Source organism: Gracilinanus agilis, chromosome 2 (genome assembly GCF_016433145.1).
Source record: "Gracilinanus agilis isolate LMUSP501 chromosome 2, AgileGrace, whole genome shotgun sequence".
Classification (NCBI taxonomy): domain Eukaryota; kingdom Metazoa; phylum Chordata; class Mammalia; order Didelphimorphia; family Didelphidae; genus Gracilinanus; species Gracilinanus agilis.
In genome coordinates, this window is record NC_058131.1 from 335,320,487 (window position 1) to 335,338,992 (window position 18,506).

The 18,506-nt window shown below is 34.9% G+C and overlaps 1 protein-coding gene across 1 annotated transcript in view; it reads left to right on the forward strand.

Annotated features, from left to right (window-relative positions):
• ASXL1 (ASXL transcriptional regulator 1) overlaps positions 1-18,506 on the forward strand; it is a 63,510-nt gene that overhangs the window by 5,078 nt on the left and 39,926 nt on the right. Inside the window, exons 2-4 of the mRNA XM_044659783.1 lie at positions 5,472-5,554; positions 6,900-6,902; positions 16,889-16,997. Of these exons, the coding sequence (XP_044515718.1) occupies positions 5,472-5,554; positions 6,900-6,902; positions 16,889-16,997 (195 nt within the window). The remainder of the gene's footprint in view (positions 1-5,471; positions 5,555-6,899; positions 6,903-16,888; positions 16,998-18,506) is intronic.

Here is an 18,506-nt window from a genome sequence, read left to right on the forward strand (position 1 = left end):
GGGGGTCTCCTGCTGCGAGGAAGCGAAGGAGGAGGGGGAGGGGCGGGGCTGCCCCTCCCCCCCATAACGGAACGCGCCCCACCCCTCCCCCATCTCGGTTCTGCTAGGCGCGGGGGATGGGGGGTGGCCTCTTTCTCTTGACGGGAACTTCTCTCTCCTTCCCCCATCATCGGGAGCGGACCCCTCCTCCAAGTAACTGACGGGGGGGGGGGCGGTGGGGAGAAGCGGGAAGGTGGGAGATATTTGGGCGTACTCATTCCAGTCCCCCTCCCAAAATTTCTTTGCGCAAGTGACATGTAAGGTTTCCTTCCCTTCCTCTTTAAATTTTTGATTCTGTTGAATCCAACAGTTATATTTTCAAGGTTTCCCTGCCACCTCCCATCACTCTTCGGGGGAGGGTGGTGTTTAGGGGAGCATAGTCTCCATTCCCAAGAAGAGACTAGCCCATATGTAGTTAGAGGGGTGGTGGGAAACAGCTTAGTTTTAAGAAGGCAGATGGAACTCGGCTGGAAGGGAAGAAGTCGGGGTGGATGATGGGCAAGACTTTAGTCCTAGGAGATAAAATTTCACGCCCTCCTTTTGAAGCTTCCCTAATTCCTACTCTACTCCCTCTAAACACCCCCATTCCCATTAGATGCATTCTCTTCCCTCCTCAATTCTTTTTGCACTTTTGTACCTTTCCTGTGCAGTTATGTTCCATTTTGTGTTGTATTTGATAAATTCTTCCTTGATAGATTGTAAATTCCCTGAGGGCAAAGAATTTTTTTTATTCAGCGCCTTTTTTCAATGACTAGCCCGGTACTTTTCAAAGTGAAACCAAAAAGGTATTTAGGTTAAAAAATGTATATATATTTTATATACATATGTGTATATATGTGTGTGTGTGCATATATACATATATAAAACAAGTAATTATTTTGGAAAGTTTGGTGGCCAGTTTTATTCCACGTATGTCCACTTGTGAATATCTTTATTCATGGACTCAAGTGGCTTGACAAACCAAAACAGCATTTCAGTTAAGAAATCTTTTAATCTTTTAATTTAGGATTTAGCAAAGTAGGAAGTTTCATTTCAGAATTCTAAGTTTTCTGTTGAGTTTTGTTTTTTGGTGGTGGTTGTTCAGTGAAATAAATGTCAGTGTAAATTCAAGGTCTTCAGAACAAGGTCTGATGAAATAACTACATGGTGGAAAACTTGTAAAATTGTACTGGTTGCAATAGTAACAGGTAGGTGGTTTCTCCCAGAGAACTATCTTATCAGAGACCTGTTTCAGAAAGCAAGTCAAAATTCATGTAGTACACTTGTCCATTTCTACACTGTAGAGGACTTGTAAGGAGGTATAATTTATTTTTAATGTTACATTTAATTATCAATGCGGGTCATGCCTCAGAGGTCTTGTATAAAAGACAGTAATTAATTGATGGGGATGGAGTTGATCTTTGTGTATGGGGTTAGGGGACTTCTTTTTCTTATTATTGAGGAAATGGAGTATTTGGTCTGTAGGAATTTTTGTTAGAATTTTCTAGTCAATTCACTGGGGACATTTGGAGTTTGAGGTTGAGTATTCCAGAACGTGAGAAATGGAAGTGGAGCCACTAGGTAGCACTGTAGTGGACAGAGGGGCCAGGCCTGGATTCTGGAGGACCTGGGTTCAAATATGATCCCAGACAGATGAGTGACCCTGGGCCAGTCAATTAAACTAGTTGCCTAGTCTTTGCCTCTTTTTTGTCCTAGAGTTGATACCAAGACAGAAGGTAAGAGATTTTTAAAAAATGGAAGGATCTTAAGAGATATTATAGACTGGCCCCCTTCATTTTATGCAAGAGAAATCTGAGCCCTTCAGAAGTTAAGTGACTTTGCCAAGGTAATTCAGCTCATTTAGTGTTAGGCAAGACTGCAACCAATGCTGATGCTCTTGAGACCACACTTTGGCATTCTGAAACATTTCTCAGATAAAAATTGATAGATATTCATATGCATTTGTTAGGCCATCCTGGAACATACAGACTTTCTCCATGTTTTGATGTTTCTTCTCCTGGGAAAAGATTGCAACTGAGAAAGGGGTGGGTAGGAGAGTTTACTATAAGTCTTTTTTTTCCTCCCTCCTGGAAATAGGTAGAGCTTTGGGTTTTTAATTTCAGCTTCTCTGGAGTTCTTGTTCTGATAGTGTTTCCTACAGGTGTTTGGTCGAACGTTAGTCATAGCCACCTGAGAGTGATTTGGTTTTCTATTTTAACATTAATTGAATCTTCCCTTAAATCTGTTATTTTTCTAACAAAAATTCTAAACCTTGATAACTGATTTTCTTTGATTCCCTTTCCTTTTTAAATAAATGATTTTAGGAATTGAGAATTGACATTCTGTTAGGTTTTGGGGAGTACTTGAATTTGCTATGGTCTGACCTCTTAACATTACATCTTCATTCTGCTTCTGGTTTGTCATTGGTTCAAGCTCATGCCAGATTATGTATTTAAAGATCAAGATCCATTAGTCCCTTTCTTTAGTTTTCCTTCTAACTCATGCCTTTTAGTCTGATTTTAAGTCCAATAAAAATAGACTCGTTTTTATGAAACCTCAGTTGTATGTACACAGATGTGTTGTAGGGTATAATTTTGTGGTTTTTATGTCTTGTGTTTTTAAATTTTCCATCCTTTTATTTTTTGAGGAGGGAAGGGAACATGGACAGATTTACTTAACAAAAAAAAAAACAAAAACAACCACATTAAAGACTTTACAATTGCTGGAGGTTAAGGACTTAGAACCTTTTTTTGGTTGTTAATATTATATTAAATGTATATATATATATTTAGTCCTGAAGGAGGAGTAAGAATGGTTTGACAAATTTGATTTGAAATGAGATGGACTAAGAAGATACTAGGTTAGTTCTTCTGATCAAAGTTCTAACACTCATTTTAGCCTGTCTTAAGTTGAAATGTTTGCCATCAAACCAGATGTACTAGTTATCTCATCTTGTCCCTTACACTGCTCAAGTCAGTCTAGTATTTGTAATCCCCAAGTGAAAACAGGTCTTTTTTTTAATGGTGAAGAGAATAGATGGGAACTGGGATGCATATAGTATTGGCCATAGGTTATTGTATGCTTTTGGAGGAAAGACTGTTCTAGCATAGGTCTTTGGGTAGGAAAGCTCTTTAAAAAAAAAAAAAAAAGGAATGTTATTATTGATAAACTCAATTGTTGCTGAGAAGTAAAAGATTTTGATTCAAATATTGTATCCTTTTTCTAGGTGTCTAAGGGGCAATATTAGGCTAGGTAACATGAAGTTAGCTCTAATGTTTTCTTTTTCTTTGAAAGAAGAATGCTTTCCAAACTGAGTGTCTTTAAAGGAGTCTTAACTTGATTTGAAAAACTTCATTACATGTGCTCTCTTTCATTTTGATTCATGATTCTTACTTAGAGGACACTTTTTTGAACTTGAACTAAGACGAGATAAATTTTGAATACTTCATTACCACCATCATGAAAAAGAAACTAGGAATAGAAAGAATACTGCTGCAGAATTGTTTTTAGACTAAAACTAGCATCGTGTGTGTGTGTGTGTGTGTGTGTGTGTGTGTGTGTGTGTGTATAAAGAATACTGCTGCAGAATTGTTTTTAGACTAAAACTAGCATCATACATACATATATATATATGAAGAGTGAGTGGCAAGGACCAGGTTTGCAGCAGATTTGAACCCAATTTTCCCAACTCTAGACCTGGCACTCTATCCACTGTGCTACCTAGCTGCCCCTTCCATATATTTTTTATAAGAGTGAATACTTTGTATCTTTTGAAGTAACTTCCTTTACAAGTTTTTCATTACAATGACTTTAGTTCCCAGGCTACACTAACACATTGAGAAAGTAAATTTTTCATAAGTCTTTCAAAAATTCAGCTTATTGGGGCAGCTAGGTGACTCAGTGGATTGATAGCCAGGCCTAAGCATGGAAGATCCTGAATTCAGATCTGGTCTTAGACACTTCCTAGCTGCATGGGCAAGTCACTTTAACCTCCATTGCCTAGCCCATTCTGCTCTTCCTTAGAAACAATATATAATATTGATTTTTTTTTTTAACCCTTACCTTCCATCTTGGAGTCAATGTATTGGCTCCAAGGCAGAAGAGTGGTAAGGGTGGGCAATGGGGGTCAAGTGACTTGCCCAGGGTCACACAGCTGGCAAGTGTCTGAGGCCAGATTTGAACCTAGGACCTCCGTCGCTAGGCCTGGTTCTCAATCCAATGAGCTACCCAGCTGCCCCCTATAATATTGATTATTAAAAAAACAACAATCCTTATTTGTGTTCCAAGGTGCAGAAGAAGGATAAGGATAAGCAGTTGGGGGTTAAGTGACTTGCCCATGCCCACCCAACTCCAGCCCTGGTGCTACATTCACTGTGCTACTTAGCTGCCTCACTTCAGTAGTATTTTAATGTCTGATTTACTCAGTCTTTTTTTTTTTTTTTTAAGTTTGTTTTTTTTTAACCCTTTTGGCTTATAGGTGGAAGAGTGGTAAGGGTGGGCAATGGGGGTCAAGTGACTTGCCCAGGGTCACATAGCTGGCAAGTGTCTGAGGCCGTGATTTACTCAGTCTTTAATTCCTTTCTTTCCATTTCTCTCTTCCCCATCATACTTTCTTAAAGGCTTTTTCACTCTTTCGTGGCTGATAATGGAACTCTGTGCTATCCAAATATCTTCATTTTGTATGCTACTTGTGTTGTTTGCCAGATGAATGAATGTAATGTTAGTTATGGTTGTATCCTTGCCCCTCAAAAGAATGAAGAGCTAAAGGAGTTGTACCTATCTGCCTTTTTCTTTTTTCCTCCTTTAGAAGAGCAGCATTGCTAATATTACTCAACCTCTTAAAGTGAGATAGCAGCTGTAGCTCACTAAGAAAATACTGCAGTGACTCAGTTATAGATGATTCTGACATGAAAGGGACATTCAGTTAGCTTCATCTTTTTTCTTGCACTATTCACACTGAATTGTAGCATCATATTGCCAGATTGTAAAAAAGCTCTGTGATAGCTAAAATCAGAATTTCACAACCTATTGGCAAATGGCGCTATTTAAAAACATGAGTCCTAACCAAACAAATTTCTTGGGGAAAGAAAAACCTACATTTTATCTGTCTTATAATTTATAAAGTAGTGTAACAGAATGTAATCTTATGGTTTAGCCACACTTAACATCTTCATTTTATACTAAATAGTAACCAGGGTTACAAAACCCGTATGTTGTTTAAAAGGCATGCTAAGAAAGATAATTGCATTCCTGGGTTTGAGTCAGAAATTTAGCTAATTGCTGCTATTTCTAATAGTAGTTATAAATTTTTTTTTGCTTGTAATTTGTCCTTCCTAACCTCATATGTGGAGTTGTTTTGTAGCTCTCAAAAGTTGAATCATAGCTCATAATATAGGTTCATGGATGTAAATGGAAATTGAATTCTGAAATGTGGATTTTTTGTATTTCTTTAGGTATTAGAAAACTACTCTGATGCTCCAATGACCCCAAAACAGATTCTGCAGGTCATCGAAGCTGAAGGACTAAAGGAAATGAGGTTTGTATTGATCTTATGCCCTAAACCTAGGGATATTTCTCCCTTTGTAATGATTGAGTTTTGGTTAAAATGGGAGTACATATATATGTATATGTTTTTATGTGGTTGGGTGGTAGTAGTGTGGAAATATTTCCAGTGTTTTGTTCTGTTTTTAATTGCGAGAGGGAGTTTGAACATCCATACTTCCATTAAGAGATGGCATTGTCCTGTTTTATTGGTTTTAAACCCGAATTTAAGCAGTTGGGCACTTCCACATTTGTGTGGAGTTAGGTTCAACTTCTCATATATTTCTGTTTCCCTAAGTCATCTAAAAGGATGTACTTATAGCACACTGTAGTGTTTTGCTCTTTATACTTCTAAAATTCTTTTCTTTAGAGTTAAAGAACTTTTTTCAGGGCATATTCCTTTAGGCATTTTAATTTACTTTATTAATAATAGTTAACATAAACTGCTTTATCTGCTCTGATGGATATAGATAATATATTATCTCCTTTGATCTTCATTTATTATTTTTAAAATTACATTTGATGGTATAGGCAAAGCACATATTATAATTTTCATTTTATAGACGAGGAAACTAAGACTCAGAAGTGAAATAATGTGTCCAACAGCTAACATGAAAAAGAACAGGGACTTTGGCATTGGTCTTCTATCTACAAATCTAGTGTTCTGTTTACTAGACCCTGTTTCTAGTAGCAATTAATAATATAAATTACTGATAACATTATTTGAGGCACCTAGGTGGCTCAGTGGGTTGAAAGCCAGGACTGGAGATAGGAGTTCCTGTGTTCAAATATGGCCTCAGACACTTCCTAGCTGTGTAATCCTGGGTATGTCACTTAATCCCCATTGCCTAGCTATTAGCACTTCTCTGCCATTCTAAATCAGAAAGTAAAAGTTTTTTTTTTAATGATAAATATTTTGGGGTGCCCTTAATCTTCTACCCTATTTTCTTTCTTTTTTTTTTTTTTTGTATTTTCCAAAAGAAAAATTGAATTAGAAACAAAAAGGGTTGTGAGGATGGAAAAATCAGTGATTGTCCTAATTTCCCCTGTACTTCTCCCTCATTTTTTTTTTTAAAGAAATGAAGCGTAGTCTTTTCATGAATCTTAGAATGAAAAACTTGGGACACATTTTAAGGTTGAAAAAGTTTCCAGTTCTCTTTGGTGAAGACATTCAAAGTTTCTAGAGGTGGAGACATTAAGAAAATGTTCTACATTGGCTGGGTCTTATTTAGATAATTGCCATTTATTGTTGGTGTCATAATTTTGCTTCATTTTTGTTTTTATGAGCTATTTCCCATCATGTTGCTGTCTACATTCCTGTTGAACCACTATGCCTATAGAAGGTAAATTAATCCCTTGGGAAGAAATGAAATTCAGAATGTTAACTTGTTTCTGCCCCTTGTTCTTGCAGGAATTATGAAACTGTCGTTATGGTTTGTGATTAGCAAGCAGCTTTGTAATTTATAGACAGAGGTATAATGTGTAGGAGTCACATTGTTCAGAGAGGGACTTTGCCAGCATGCAGTGCTCCCTTGTAGCAGAACTGTTAGAGCACCCACTCATTACTCCAGATATCAAATGAGGTTTCTTTTAGGGATTTAACTTGGTTGAGAGATTCATAGCATTCAGTGTAACCAAACCAGGATAAGTAATAGATTTAGTCATTTATAGATTTTAAGAATCAAAGTTTATTTTGACATACTGATTTCTTAGGCCCTTTTGCTTTGAAGGATACTGAGTGGTCTGTGTCCCAGTTTTGTACTTGGGGGAAGGAAGGATTTTGAAATAATTGAACTTAAAATTATATTTAGAACTGCAAGAGGCTTCCTACTTCACATATTTTACAAATTGGGAAACAGAGATGGAAATGACTTCCAAAGGTTGCATGGAAGTAGGTTGAGGACTAGAGCTCTAGTATCTTGACCCAAAGAACAGTACTTTTGCAGTGGGAAATTACAAGGGCAAGGACAAATGGCAAACCATTAGTATACTTGAATTTAAATAGGCATTTGTCAGTATTTTTGACAGTTATCTGTTTTCAGTAAATAGGCATTACTCTCTCAGTGTTAACATTGTTGAGCTATGGAGACAAGAAAAATTGAACTGATGATGGTTTAACATTTGAACATTACCCATGTGCTAAATTTATTGACTACTTTCATTTTTGGTACTCTAAATTTATCTTAATTGTTCCCAGCTATATATGGTTTAAAAATACATATATAATCATAGAGAAAAAGTAATTGTGAGGAATTTTGGTACTTTGCACATATTAGAATATATTTCATTGTTGTCTTAATTGAGAAAAGTAACATATTCCCTGTGACTTCTATTTTTTAAAAATCATAGAGGCTTTAAAAATATTTTTTTAAGTTCCAGATTCTCTCATTCACTCCTCACCCCTTCATTCACTACAATTACATATAGTCATGCAAAAGATTTCCACATTAGCCATGTTGGGGTGGGAGAGGGGAAGGTAAGAAAAAGAAGAAAAGAGGTTTTAGTTTGCTCCTAAATCCATATATTTCCTATCGTAAGTCCTTTAGAATTGTGGGGCGTTGTGTTATCATAGAATCTTTCATTATTGATCATTCTTATAGTATTCTTACTATGTAGATTGTTCTGTTTTTACTTCCTTTATTTTGTGTTAATTCTAACAGGTCTTGCTGAGCTTTTATGGAACCATCTCTTTAATAATTTCTTAGAGCACAATAGTGTTTGATCATATTCATATACATAACTTGTTCAGCCATTCCCCTACTGATAGGCATCTCTTAGTTTCCAATTCTTTGCCAGGACAAAAAGAGATGATATAAATATTTTTGTACATATGGACCCTCTTCCTCTTTCTCAGATCTTTTTGTGGTATAGACTTATGAATGATGTTGTTGAGCAAAAAGGTATGTATAGATTAAAAACTTTTATGTTTTAGTTCCAAATTGCTTTCCAGAATGATTGGAATAGTTCACAATTCCACCAATGATGTATTAAATGAACCTGTTTTCCCCATAGTCATACAACATTTCACACAGCTATTGATAATTTTGATTTCTTCTTTTGAAAACTACCTTTTCATATCTTTAAAACACTCATTTGGGGAATGGCTCTTATTCCTACAAATTTGACTCAGTTGTTTATATATTTTAGAAATGACACCTTTATCGGAGAAACTTGATTTTCTCCCAGTTTCTTACTTTTTTTTGGCTAGTTTTTGTTGCATTTTTTTTTTTTTTGGCAAACACTTTTAAATTTTATGTAATCAAATTTATCCATTTTTCCCCTATTGTGAATTTCTCTAGTTTGGTTGTGGAAATTTCCCCTGTCCATAAAAAATCCGTCAGGTGATTCTTTCTAGTTGTATTAATTTTGCTTATGATATCACCCATTGGGTCTAAACCATTTTGAATTTATTTTGGTATATAGGGCAAGATGTTGGTCTATGCCTAGTTTATACCAGATTGCTTCCCAACAGTTTTTGCCAAATGGTGGATTCTTGTTCCAGTACGTTGGGATTTTTGGTTTTATCAAAAACTAAATTGCTCTGCTCATTTTTGTCTGTATGTTGTATACCATTCTGTTCCACTGATTAATCTCTGCTTCTTAACCAATACCAGATTTTTGATATTTATAGCTTTGTAGTATAGTTTGAGATCTGATAATGCAAAACTTCTGTTCTTCCCGATTTTTTAGTGATATTCTTACCTTTTGTTCTTTCCTGATGAATTTTATTATAATTTTTTTCCTAGCTCTGTAAAATTCTTTGGCAGTTTGGTACTGAATAAGTAAATTAGTTATTAGTATTATTTTTATTATTTTGACTTTGCCTACCCATGAGCAGTTAACATTTCTCTATTTATTTAGATCTGTTTTTATTTATGTGACAAGTGTTTTGAAATTATGTTCATATAGTTCCTGGTTTTGTATTGGCCAATAGATGACCAAGTATTTGAAATTGCCTATAATTATTTTAATTGAGATTTCTTTGTGTCTTCGCAGGAAGATTCAGATATTTTTTAATGTCTAGTTATTTTAAGTGGATTTTCTCTTTTTGTCTTCCTCCTGGATTTTGTTGGTAATACAGAATGCTGGTGGTATATGGAAATGCTATGGTGATTTGTGGGTTCATTTTATATTCTGCAACTTTGCTGAAGTTGTTATTCGTTTTTTTTATTTGACAGGAGTTCTCTTTAAGTTGGTCATCATGTCATTTGTAATGATTGTTTTGTTTACCCATTGCCTATGCTTATTCCTTCCAATAGATTTTTCTTGTCTTGTAATAGCAAGGATTTTTAGTACAGTATTGAATAGAAATGGTGATGAGGGACATCCTTGCTTCATCACAATCTTATTGGAAAAGCTTCTCGCTTATTCCTATTACAAATAATGCTTACTCTTGGTTTTAAATAGGTACTACTTACCATTTTAAGGAAAACTCCATTTATTCTTGTGCTTTCTGATGTTTTAAACAAGAATGGATGTTGTATTTTGTGAGAAGTTTTTTGGGCATCTATTAAAATGATATGATTTTTGTTGGTTTTGTTTTAATATAGTCAGTTATGGTTATAGATTTCCTGCATTCCTTTTATAAATCCATCCTGGTCATAGTGTATACTTTTTGTAATATATTACTGTAATCTTGCTAGTATATTAAAAATTTTTTTTGCATCAATATTGATTAGAAAAATGGGTCTATAGATTTCTGTCTGTTTTAACTTCCCCTGGTTTAGGTATCAAGACTATATTTGTGTCAAAGAAGGAATTTGGTAGGGCTTATATTTTTTTCCCCCCCAATTTATTTACTATTGGAATTAATTGTTTAAACATTTGGTAGAGTTTGTAAATCACTTTAGGGTTTTAGAGAGCTCATTTATGGCTTTTTTAGTTTCTTTTTTTCCAAGATAGAATTATTTAAGTATTCTGTTTCTTGCTTTGTTAATCTATGTGATTCATGTTTTTGTGAATATTCATTTAAGTTGTCAGTTTTTTTGACATACAGTTGGATAAAGAAGCTCCTAGTGCTTTTATTTCCTCTGCATTTTTGATACTAGTAATTACATTTTTTTTCTTTTTCTTAATCACTTTAGTAGGGTCTATCCATTTTTTGATTTTCAAAAAAAGTTCCTAGTTTTTTAATTAGTTCATTGGTTTTTTTTTTACTTTCAATTTTGCTCATCTTCCTTTGATATTAAGAATTTCTAGTTTTTGCAATTGGGAGTTTTTTAATTCATTGCTTTTCCAACTTATTCATTCATTCATTCATTCATTTATTTGCTTATTTATTTATTTATTTGTTCGTCTGCTCATTTATTTATTTGTTTGTTTGTTTTTTAGGCTCTTAACTTCCATTTATTGGCTCTTTGGTGGAAAAGTGGTAAGGGTGGGCAATGGGGGTCAAGTGACTTGCCCAGGGTCACACAGCTGGCAAGTGTCTAAGGCTGGATTTGAACCTAGGACCTCCTGTCTCTAGGCCTTACTCTCAATCCACTGAGCTACCCAGCTGCCCTTTTTCAGATTTATTTTTTTAATGTATTCAGTGATATAATTTCCCCTAATAATTGCTTTGGCTGAATATGACAAATCTGGTATATTGTCATTATTTTTATTTTTTTTAAACCCTTAACTTCTGTGTATTGGCTCCTTGGTGGAAGAGTGGTAAGGGTGGGCAATGGGGGTCAAGTGACTTGACCAGGGTCACAGCTGAGGAGTGTCTGAGGCCGGATTTGAACCTAGGACCTCCTGTCTCTAGGCCTGACTCTCAATCCACTGAGCTACCCAGCTGCCCCGTTGTCGTTATTTTTAATGAAATTATTTATTGTTTTTGATTTATTCCTTGATCACTCATTTTTTTAAGATTGTTATTTAGTTTCCTAATTTTTATTCTATACTTCACAGACTCTTTATTGAATATAATTTTTATTGTGTTATGGTCAGGAAAAGATGAATTTAATTTTCTTGTATTTATTTATGAGGTTTTTATGTCCTAATACTTAATCAAGTTTTGTGAAGGTGCTAACAGCTAAGAGTAGGTATACTCCTTTCTATTCCTAATTAGTCCCAGAGGTCTATCATATCTAACTTTCTAAAATTCTCTTTATCGCCTTAACTTCTTTCTTGTTTATTTTGTGATTTGATTTATTTAGGTCTGAGGAAGGTAAATTGAAGCTCCCCACAAATATCACATAAGTAGATGTCCAGTAGACATTTTAAACTCAGTTTGTCTAAATGGAACTCATAATTTCTCCCTCTAAACTTTCATCCTTTCTTGCCTTTACCTTCCCTAATACTGTAGAAGACACCACCATTTTCTCTTCCTCAAGTTTGCAGTCTTCTAAATGTCATCCATAGCTCACTATCTTTTACTCCTCCTTATAGCTTATTAATATAGTATATATTCATATACTCTCTTCTGACAATGCTACCACTCTAGTGCAGGCCCATATCACCTCATACCTTGACTACTAAAATGGTCTATAACAACCTATAATTGGAGGTCTCCTTGCCTCAAGTTTCTCCATTCAAATCCAACCTCTAATTCAATTAATATGCAAATCTAATCATGTCACCCTCTCTGTTTCCCCTACTCAAGCCCCAGTGGCTTCCTATTGCCTCTAGTATCAAAATACAAAATGTTTTATTTGGCACTTCAAAGTCCTTCATAACCTAATAGCCCTCTCCTGCCTTTGCAAACTTCTTGTACCTTAACTCCCTGTAGGTAAGATGAGTATCTTTACCCAAATTTGTGTGTATGTTTATTCTTTCCTTCTTGACTCAGTTCAAATGACAGTGAGGCTAGGGTGTTAAGTGCTTCCCTCCCATTTCCTTCATTGCATAAAGTCTTTCTTGTTGTACTCGTTATATGAGACAATTTTTCCTGTTCTTTCTCTCTTTTCCCTACTCTCTCAATATATTCCTTTTCTTCACTCTTCCATTTCTTCTTTTGAGATCATCCAAACATAATGTAATCCCACTTTGCCACTAATTAAACTCATTTAAGAGCCATAGTGATGATAGAGTTGTGAGGGGTTACGTGTATTCTCTTCCCATATAAGTATGTACAGTTTAGCCATTATGATTACCCCTCTATTTTTATCTTTTTATGTTTCTCTTGTACTTTGTGTTTGTATGTCGGATGTTATATTCAGCTCTAGTGTTTTCATCAAGAATACTTAAAAATCTTCTCTTTCATTAAATATTAATTCCCCTCCTTCCCCCCCCCCCCCCCAAATTATACTCAGTTTTGCTGGATAGACTATTCTTAGGTTTCTGGAATACTCTTTTCTAGCCCTTCCAGCCCTTTATAGTGATAGCTGCTAAATCTTGTGTGATCCTGACTTTGGCTTCTCAAGGGTTGAATTTCTTTCTACCTGCTTGCAATTTTAAAATAATTTAATTTACTTAGGACCTCTAAATTTAGATTATACTATTCCTGGGAGTTTCATTTAGGGTTTTCTTTTCAGGAGATGACTAGTGAAATTTTTCAATTTTACTTTATTCTTTGGTTCTAAGATAATATGGTCAGTTTACCATTATATTTTCTTGAACGCCCCCTCCCCTTTTTAAAAAAAATTATGGCTTTCGGGTAGTCTAATGATCATTAAATTATCTCTCTTTGGTCTGTTTTCCAGGTCAGTTGATTTTCCTATGAGATATTTCACATTTTCTCTCCCAATTTTTTCAGTCTTTTGACTTATTTTATAATTTCTTGAGTCTAATAGTAACATTGGCTTCCATTTGACTAGTTTTATTATTATTATTATTATTACTATTACTACTACTACTACTACTACTACTACTTTTTTTTTTAAACCCTTACTTTCCGTTTTGGAGTCCATACTGTATATTGGTTCTAAGGCAGAAGAGTGGTAAGGGCTAGGCAATGGGGGTTAAGTGACTTACCCAGGGTCACACAGCTATGAAGTGTCTGAGACCAGCTTTGAACCTAGAACTCCTGTTTCTAGGCCTGGCTCTCAATCCACTGAGTTACTCAGATTCCTCCTATTTCTTATTTTTAAGGAGTTATTTTTTCCATGATGTTATTATTTTTTTTATGGCTTTCTTGCATAGTTCTTATTAATTTTCCTTTTTTTTAAAATATGGCTCTTAACTTAATTTTTAAATTTTCCCTCCCTTTTTTTATTGCTTTATTTAACTCCTCTAAGAATTCTTGTTTGGATTTGTGTCTAATTAGCATTTTTCTTCAAGACATTGCTTGTAAATATTTTAAAATCATTGTCTTCTGTGTATTTTTCCCATGGAGCTTCCCTGACACTGTAGTAGCTCTTTATGATGTTCTTTTTTTGTTTGCACATTCTTCAGGCCTACACATTGAATTTGAACTTGATTTTAGTGTTGGTTTCTCTGCTCCCTTCTGGGAGTGTTCTGGACTGAACATTTATCTTTTATGTCATTCTCTTGTTTTCATAGCTCAGTGTGTTGCATGATCTGGGGAGAGGTCTATTCATTGTCCTCCTGTTCTTCATTCTACAGGTTCTTGGCCCGACTTTGGGTCTGTTGACTTTTTTCTGGTTGAGTTTCAGTAGACTTGCTGGACTTAGTCATTATTAGCCTATTTGGAGGTTATGGAGGTTCAGAGGAATTGAGCTGTTGACTCCCCTTTGGTATTAGTCTCGGCTCGATTATTCCACTGCAGGCTTATATGTAGGGTTAAAGTTCAAAATTGAGTGCTCAGAGGCACACAACAAATTTTTGGAACTTGTTCCTTGCTATGTACATAGCTGGACCCATCTTATTGGCAACTGTTTCTCTCTGCCATGCCCTGTCCTTGAACTGGGTAATAAGTGACAAAACTACCAGTTGACACCTGTTCCCAGCTCTGGTTCATGGATTCTCTGTGGTCTCTCATGATTTCTCCCTCTCTTTCCCCACCTCTTCCCCCCGCCCCTTCCCTTCTTTTCTTCCCTCTCTCCCCCAATTTTTCTCTCTGCTGTCCATCACCACCCCTACAACCACTCCCCCCATTCTCCCCTAGTGAAAATGACTTATGGTGACTTTTTCTTGATTTTCCTAATAGAATTTGGTCTAGTGTGTTTTGTAAGTGGTTGTAGAGGAGGTACACTGTAAGCTGGTTAAAAGTGTTGGCTGCCATCTTGACTGTCCCTATAAATGAGATCTTTTTGCTCAGTTTGAGGAGAGGATGGAGATTTTAAAATGCCTTATCACATGACTTTTTGTACAAGAAGTACTGTTGGAATTTTAAAAAACCTTCTAAACTTGATGATCTTTAACAAAAAGAAATAGAAAAAAATGCACAAACAAAATTTTAAAGATCATACACAAGAGGGCTGCTAGATGGCTTAATAGATAGAGAACCAGGCCTAGAGATGGGAGGTACTGGATTCAAAACTGGCCTCAGAGACTTCCTTAACTGTATGACCCTGGATAAGTCACCTAATCCCCATTGCCTAGCCCTTATTGCTCTTCTGCCTTCCAAGGCAGAAGATATGGATTAAAAAAAAACCATACAGAAAACTGAAAGCCTGTTTCTAAAGCTCATTTTATACATTATAACATTAACTTTAATAAGATTATAAGAAAAATAGTTTTTGATATTCCATGTCTCCATTTAAATTATTTTTTTGTTTCTGTTTTTTTGATCTTGTTGCTTTTAAAAAAATGTGATGATATATTCTGGTTCTATTTTCTCTGTTTTTAAATTAGACTATAAGAAATATTTTGGGAACAACATTCAGTTAACTAATACGACAGAAAAGGAAAATGATAAATGTTGGAGGGGATGTGGGAAAATTGGGACACTAATACACTGTTGGTGAAGTTGTGAACGGATGCAACCATTCTAGAGGGCAATTTGGGGTTATACTCAAAGGGCTGTAAAACTGCATAACCTTTGACCCAGCCACTACTATGTCTGTGTCTCAGTGTTTTTTTAAAAAGGAAGAAGGGAGAACTTTTTTGTTCAAAAGTATTTATAGCATCTCTTTTTGTGATGACAAAGAATTGGAAATTGAGAGTATGTTCATCAATTGGGGAATGGCTGAACAAAGTCGTGGTATATGATGGTGAAGGAATACTATTGGGCAGTAAGAAATGATGAGCACGATGATTTCAGAAAAACATGGAAAGACCTACATGGACTGATGCAGAGTGAAGTAAGCAAAACCAAGAGAACATTGTACATAGTAACAGCAATATTGTATGATGGTCAATTGTAAATGACTTAGTAATACAGTGATTCTAGAGTATTACAAAGGGCTTATGATGTCCACTTTCAGAGAGAGAACTGATGGAGTCTGAATGTATATCAAAGCATAATTTTTTTTCGCTTTGTTTTCTTTGTAGTTTTTTGTTTCATGAGTCATCTTCTACAACATGTCTAATGGTAATATACTTTGTATAAACTAGATCAAATTGCTTATCTGTGTGTGTGTGAGAGAGTGAGAGAGAATGGAAGGTGAGGGAAAGAATTTGGAACTCAAAATTTTAGAAAACAATTGTAAAAAGTTATTTTTTTTTTGGTAAAAAGTGTAATTGGAAAAAAGAAAATACTTAGTGGGAGTTGTTGCTTTAGGAAACTCTTTTTAGGAAACAGTTTCCTTAAATTTGTGGAGTTGGTTTTTAGAATTAATTTTAGAATTTTTAGCATTTAATAACATTTTTTATTTAATTTATAATCATCATGACTTTCCAGATAACTAGTTTTATTATCTAATACCCCCAAACATGAAATGCCTACTATAATCAGAACATTATTGAAAAATACTGAATAGTGTTTGGCTAGCAGTGTAGCGAGAAAAGAAATACTAGGACTTCTAATTGTCATAGGATTATAGATGTAGAACTAGAAAGGATCTCAGACTATCCATTCTAACATTCTCACTTTATAAGGAAACTTGGACTCAGGGAGGTTGTGACCTGACTAATGCTGTACAAATTTCAAAAGTGAGATTTGAATCTTAAGTCTTCTGATACCAGAGCCAGTGTTCTTTCTCTGTACTAAACAGCAAACAAACCTAGGTTCTAGTCCTAGTTCTCCTGCTTGAATGATCTCAAGAAAATCACTTAACTTTTCAGATCTCAGTTTCCTTATATGTAAACCTGTTGTCATTTTAATTGTTTACATATTATGGATATATTTCCACAGATAACATTTGTCAGTACATTGAAAAATAGTCCATTGCATAATCTTCATGTGATCCTGCTAAATTTTTTTGAAAGGGGAGTAATTATTATAAGATTCTTATTTTATATATATATATTGCTTCTTGCCTACTTGACTTGATAAGATGTTAGAGGGCCTTAGTGAATAAAATATATGTGGATTATATTCCCTTTTCCTTTTTGTCTGTTGTAGTGGGACATCCCCCTTGGCTTGCCTCAATGCCATGCTACATTCCAATTCTCGAGGTGGTGAGGGACTCTTTTATAAACTTCCTGGACGAATAAGCCTTTTCACACTTAAGGTAAGTGGTGACCTGCCATTTTTTTGCGAATAGGTTGTAGAATTTAATTACTTTAGATACAGAAAGTTCTTGTTTTATGCTAGTGGAGCATTCCACAGAACTCTGTATACACAATTTTTATGTTATGCAAATTTGCACCTACCCACCTATTTCACTTAGCCTATATGACAAACACAAGTCATAAAATGTACCGTGATAATAATTATGAAACGAAAGGTAATTAAAGATAAAGTGTGAACAGTACTGTCTAGTAAAATTAACATAAGCATGCATTTTGTTGCCCCTTCCCCACCTACTGCCCTTGGTTGGCTGTACAAATTTTTTATGAAGCTGTGGAGAGATGTTTAGACATGACTCTTTTTTTTCCTTTTTTATCTGACAATGACAAACAAATATGATCCTCAACTAGTCTTTGAACGTTAAAAATCTTGAAATATTTGGGTCCATCTTTTTAGCAAGAAAAAGACTTAATCAAATGATGAAATGCTTCTGTCAGCTGTGAACCTTTTTGGATTGACCCTGGGTTCTGAAGCTTCTGTTTCTTCTGCATTCTTTGCAGCTAGCAGTTCAATCAGATTCTTATTCAGAATCCTCATTTGGATTTCTTTCAAAATTCTTTATGTAAAGTTGAGTTTACATTTTGTAAAGCAAGAATTATCTGTACTGGCTCCACTGCATATATCTATACTTATGTTTGTCTACAGAAATGTCAACTCAATAATGGCTGAAGTAATGAATACTTCCTATGAAGTAAGAACCTACACTGTGGAAAAGAATGAATGGCACTAGATATTTCAAATATATGAAACTTAAACATGGTTTTAGGAATTTATAATATACTTATTTACTGATGGATACTAGTAATTCAGACTAGCTTTGTGCCCTTTGTTAAGTCACTTGATCTCCCTGGGTCTCCATTTCCTTTTTTGAAGGACTAACTAGATGATCTTTTAGCTCCCATTCAGTTGTACCATTGTGTGATTATATATCAAAAGCAGAAGAACTTTGTTCATTCACACAGGTGGTTATACTTGATAAGCATTATAAATAGCTCAGAATTAATGAATGTGATCATTATCTTTCTAAACTATTTCATTTTTGTGATATTTGAGCAGCTAGTATAATGGATAGAGTTGAAGACAAGGCGTTAGAAAAAGTAGGCTTTGTATCCTACCTTCGGCATTTAGTGGCTCATTTAATGTCTGAGCTTACTTATTTGTAAAATTGAGATAATATTAGCACCAACTTCAAGAGATTTTAGTTAAGATCCTGGAACGTAATCTACATTAAGCCTTAGCGAACCTTAAATTACTGTAAATCTTAGGCATGTTATCATTACATGAAAGATGAAAATTGGTTTAAGGGCACAATGCTTAAAATTTTGTCAGTGACATAAAAGAAAGATAGGAAACTAATAAAAAAGGCACAATTTTATGTGTATTAATTGGTTAAGAAATATATGTTTATATATAAGTTATTACCCTGCCCCAGACTACATAAGCTGTGAAC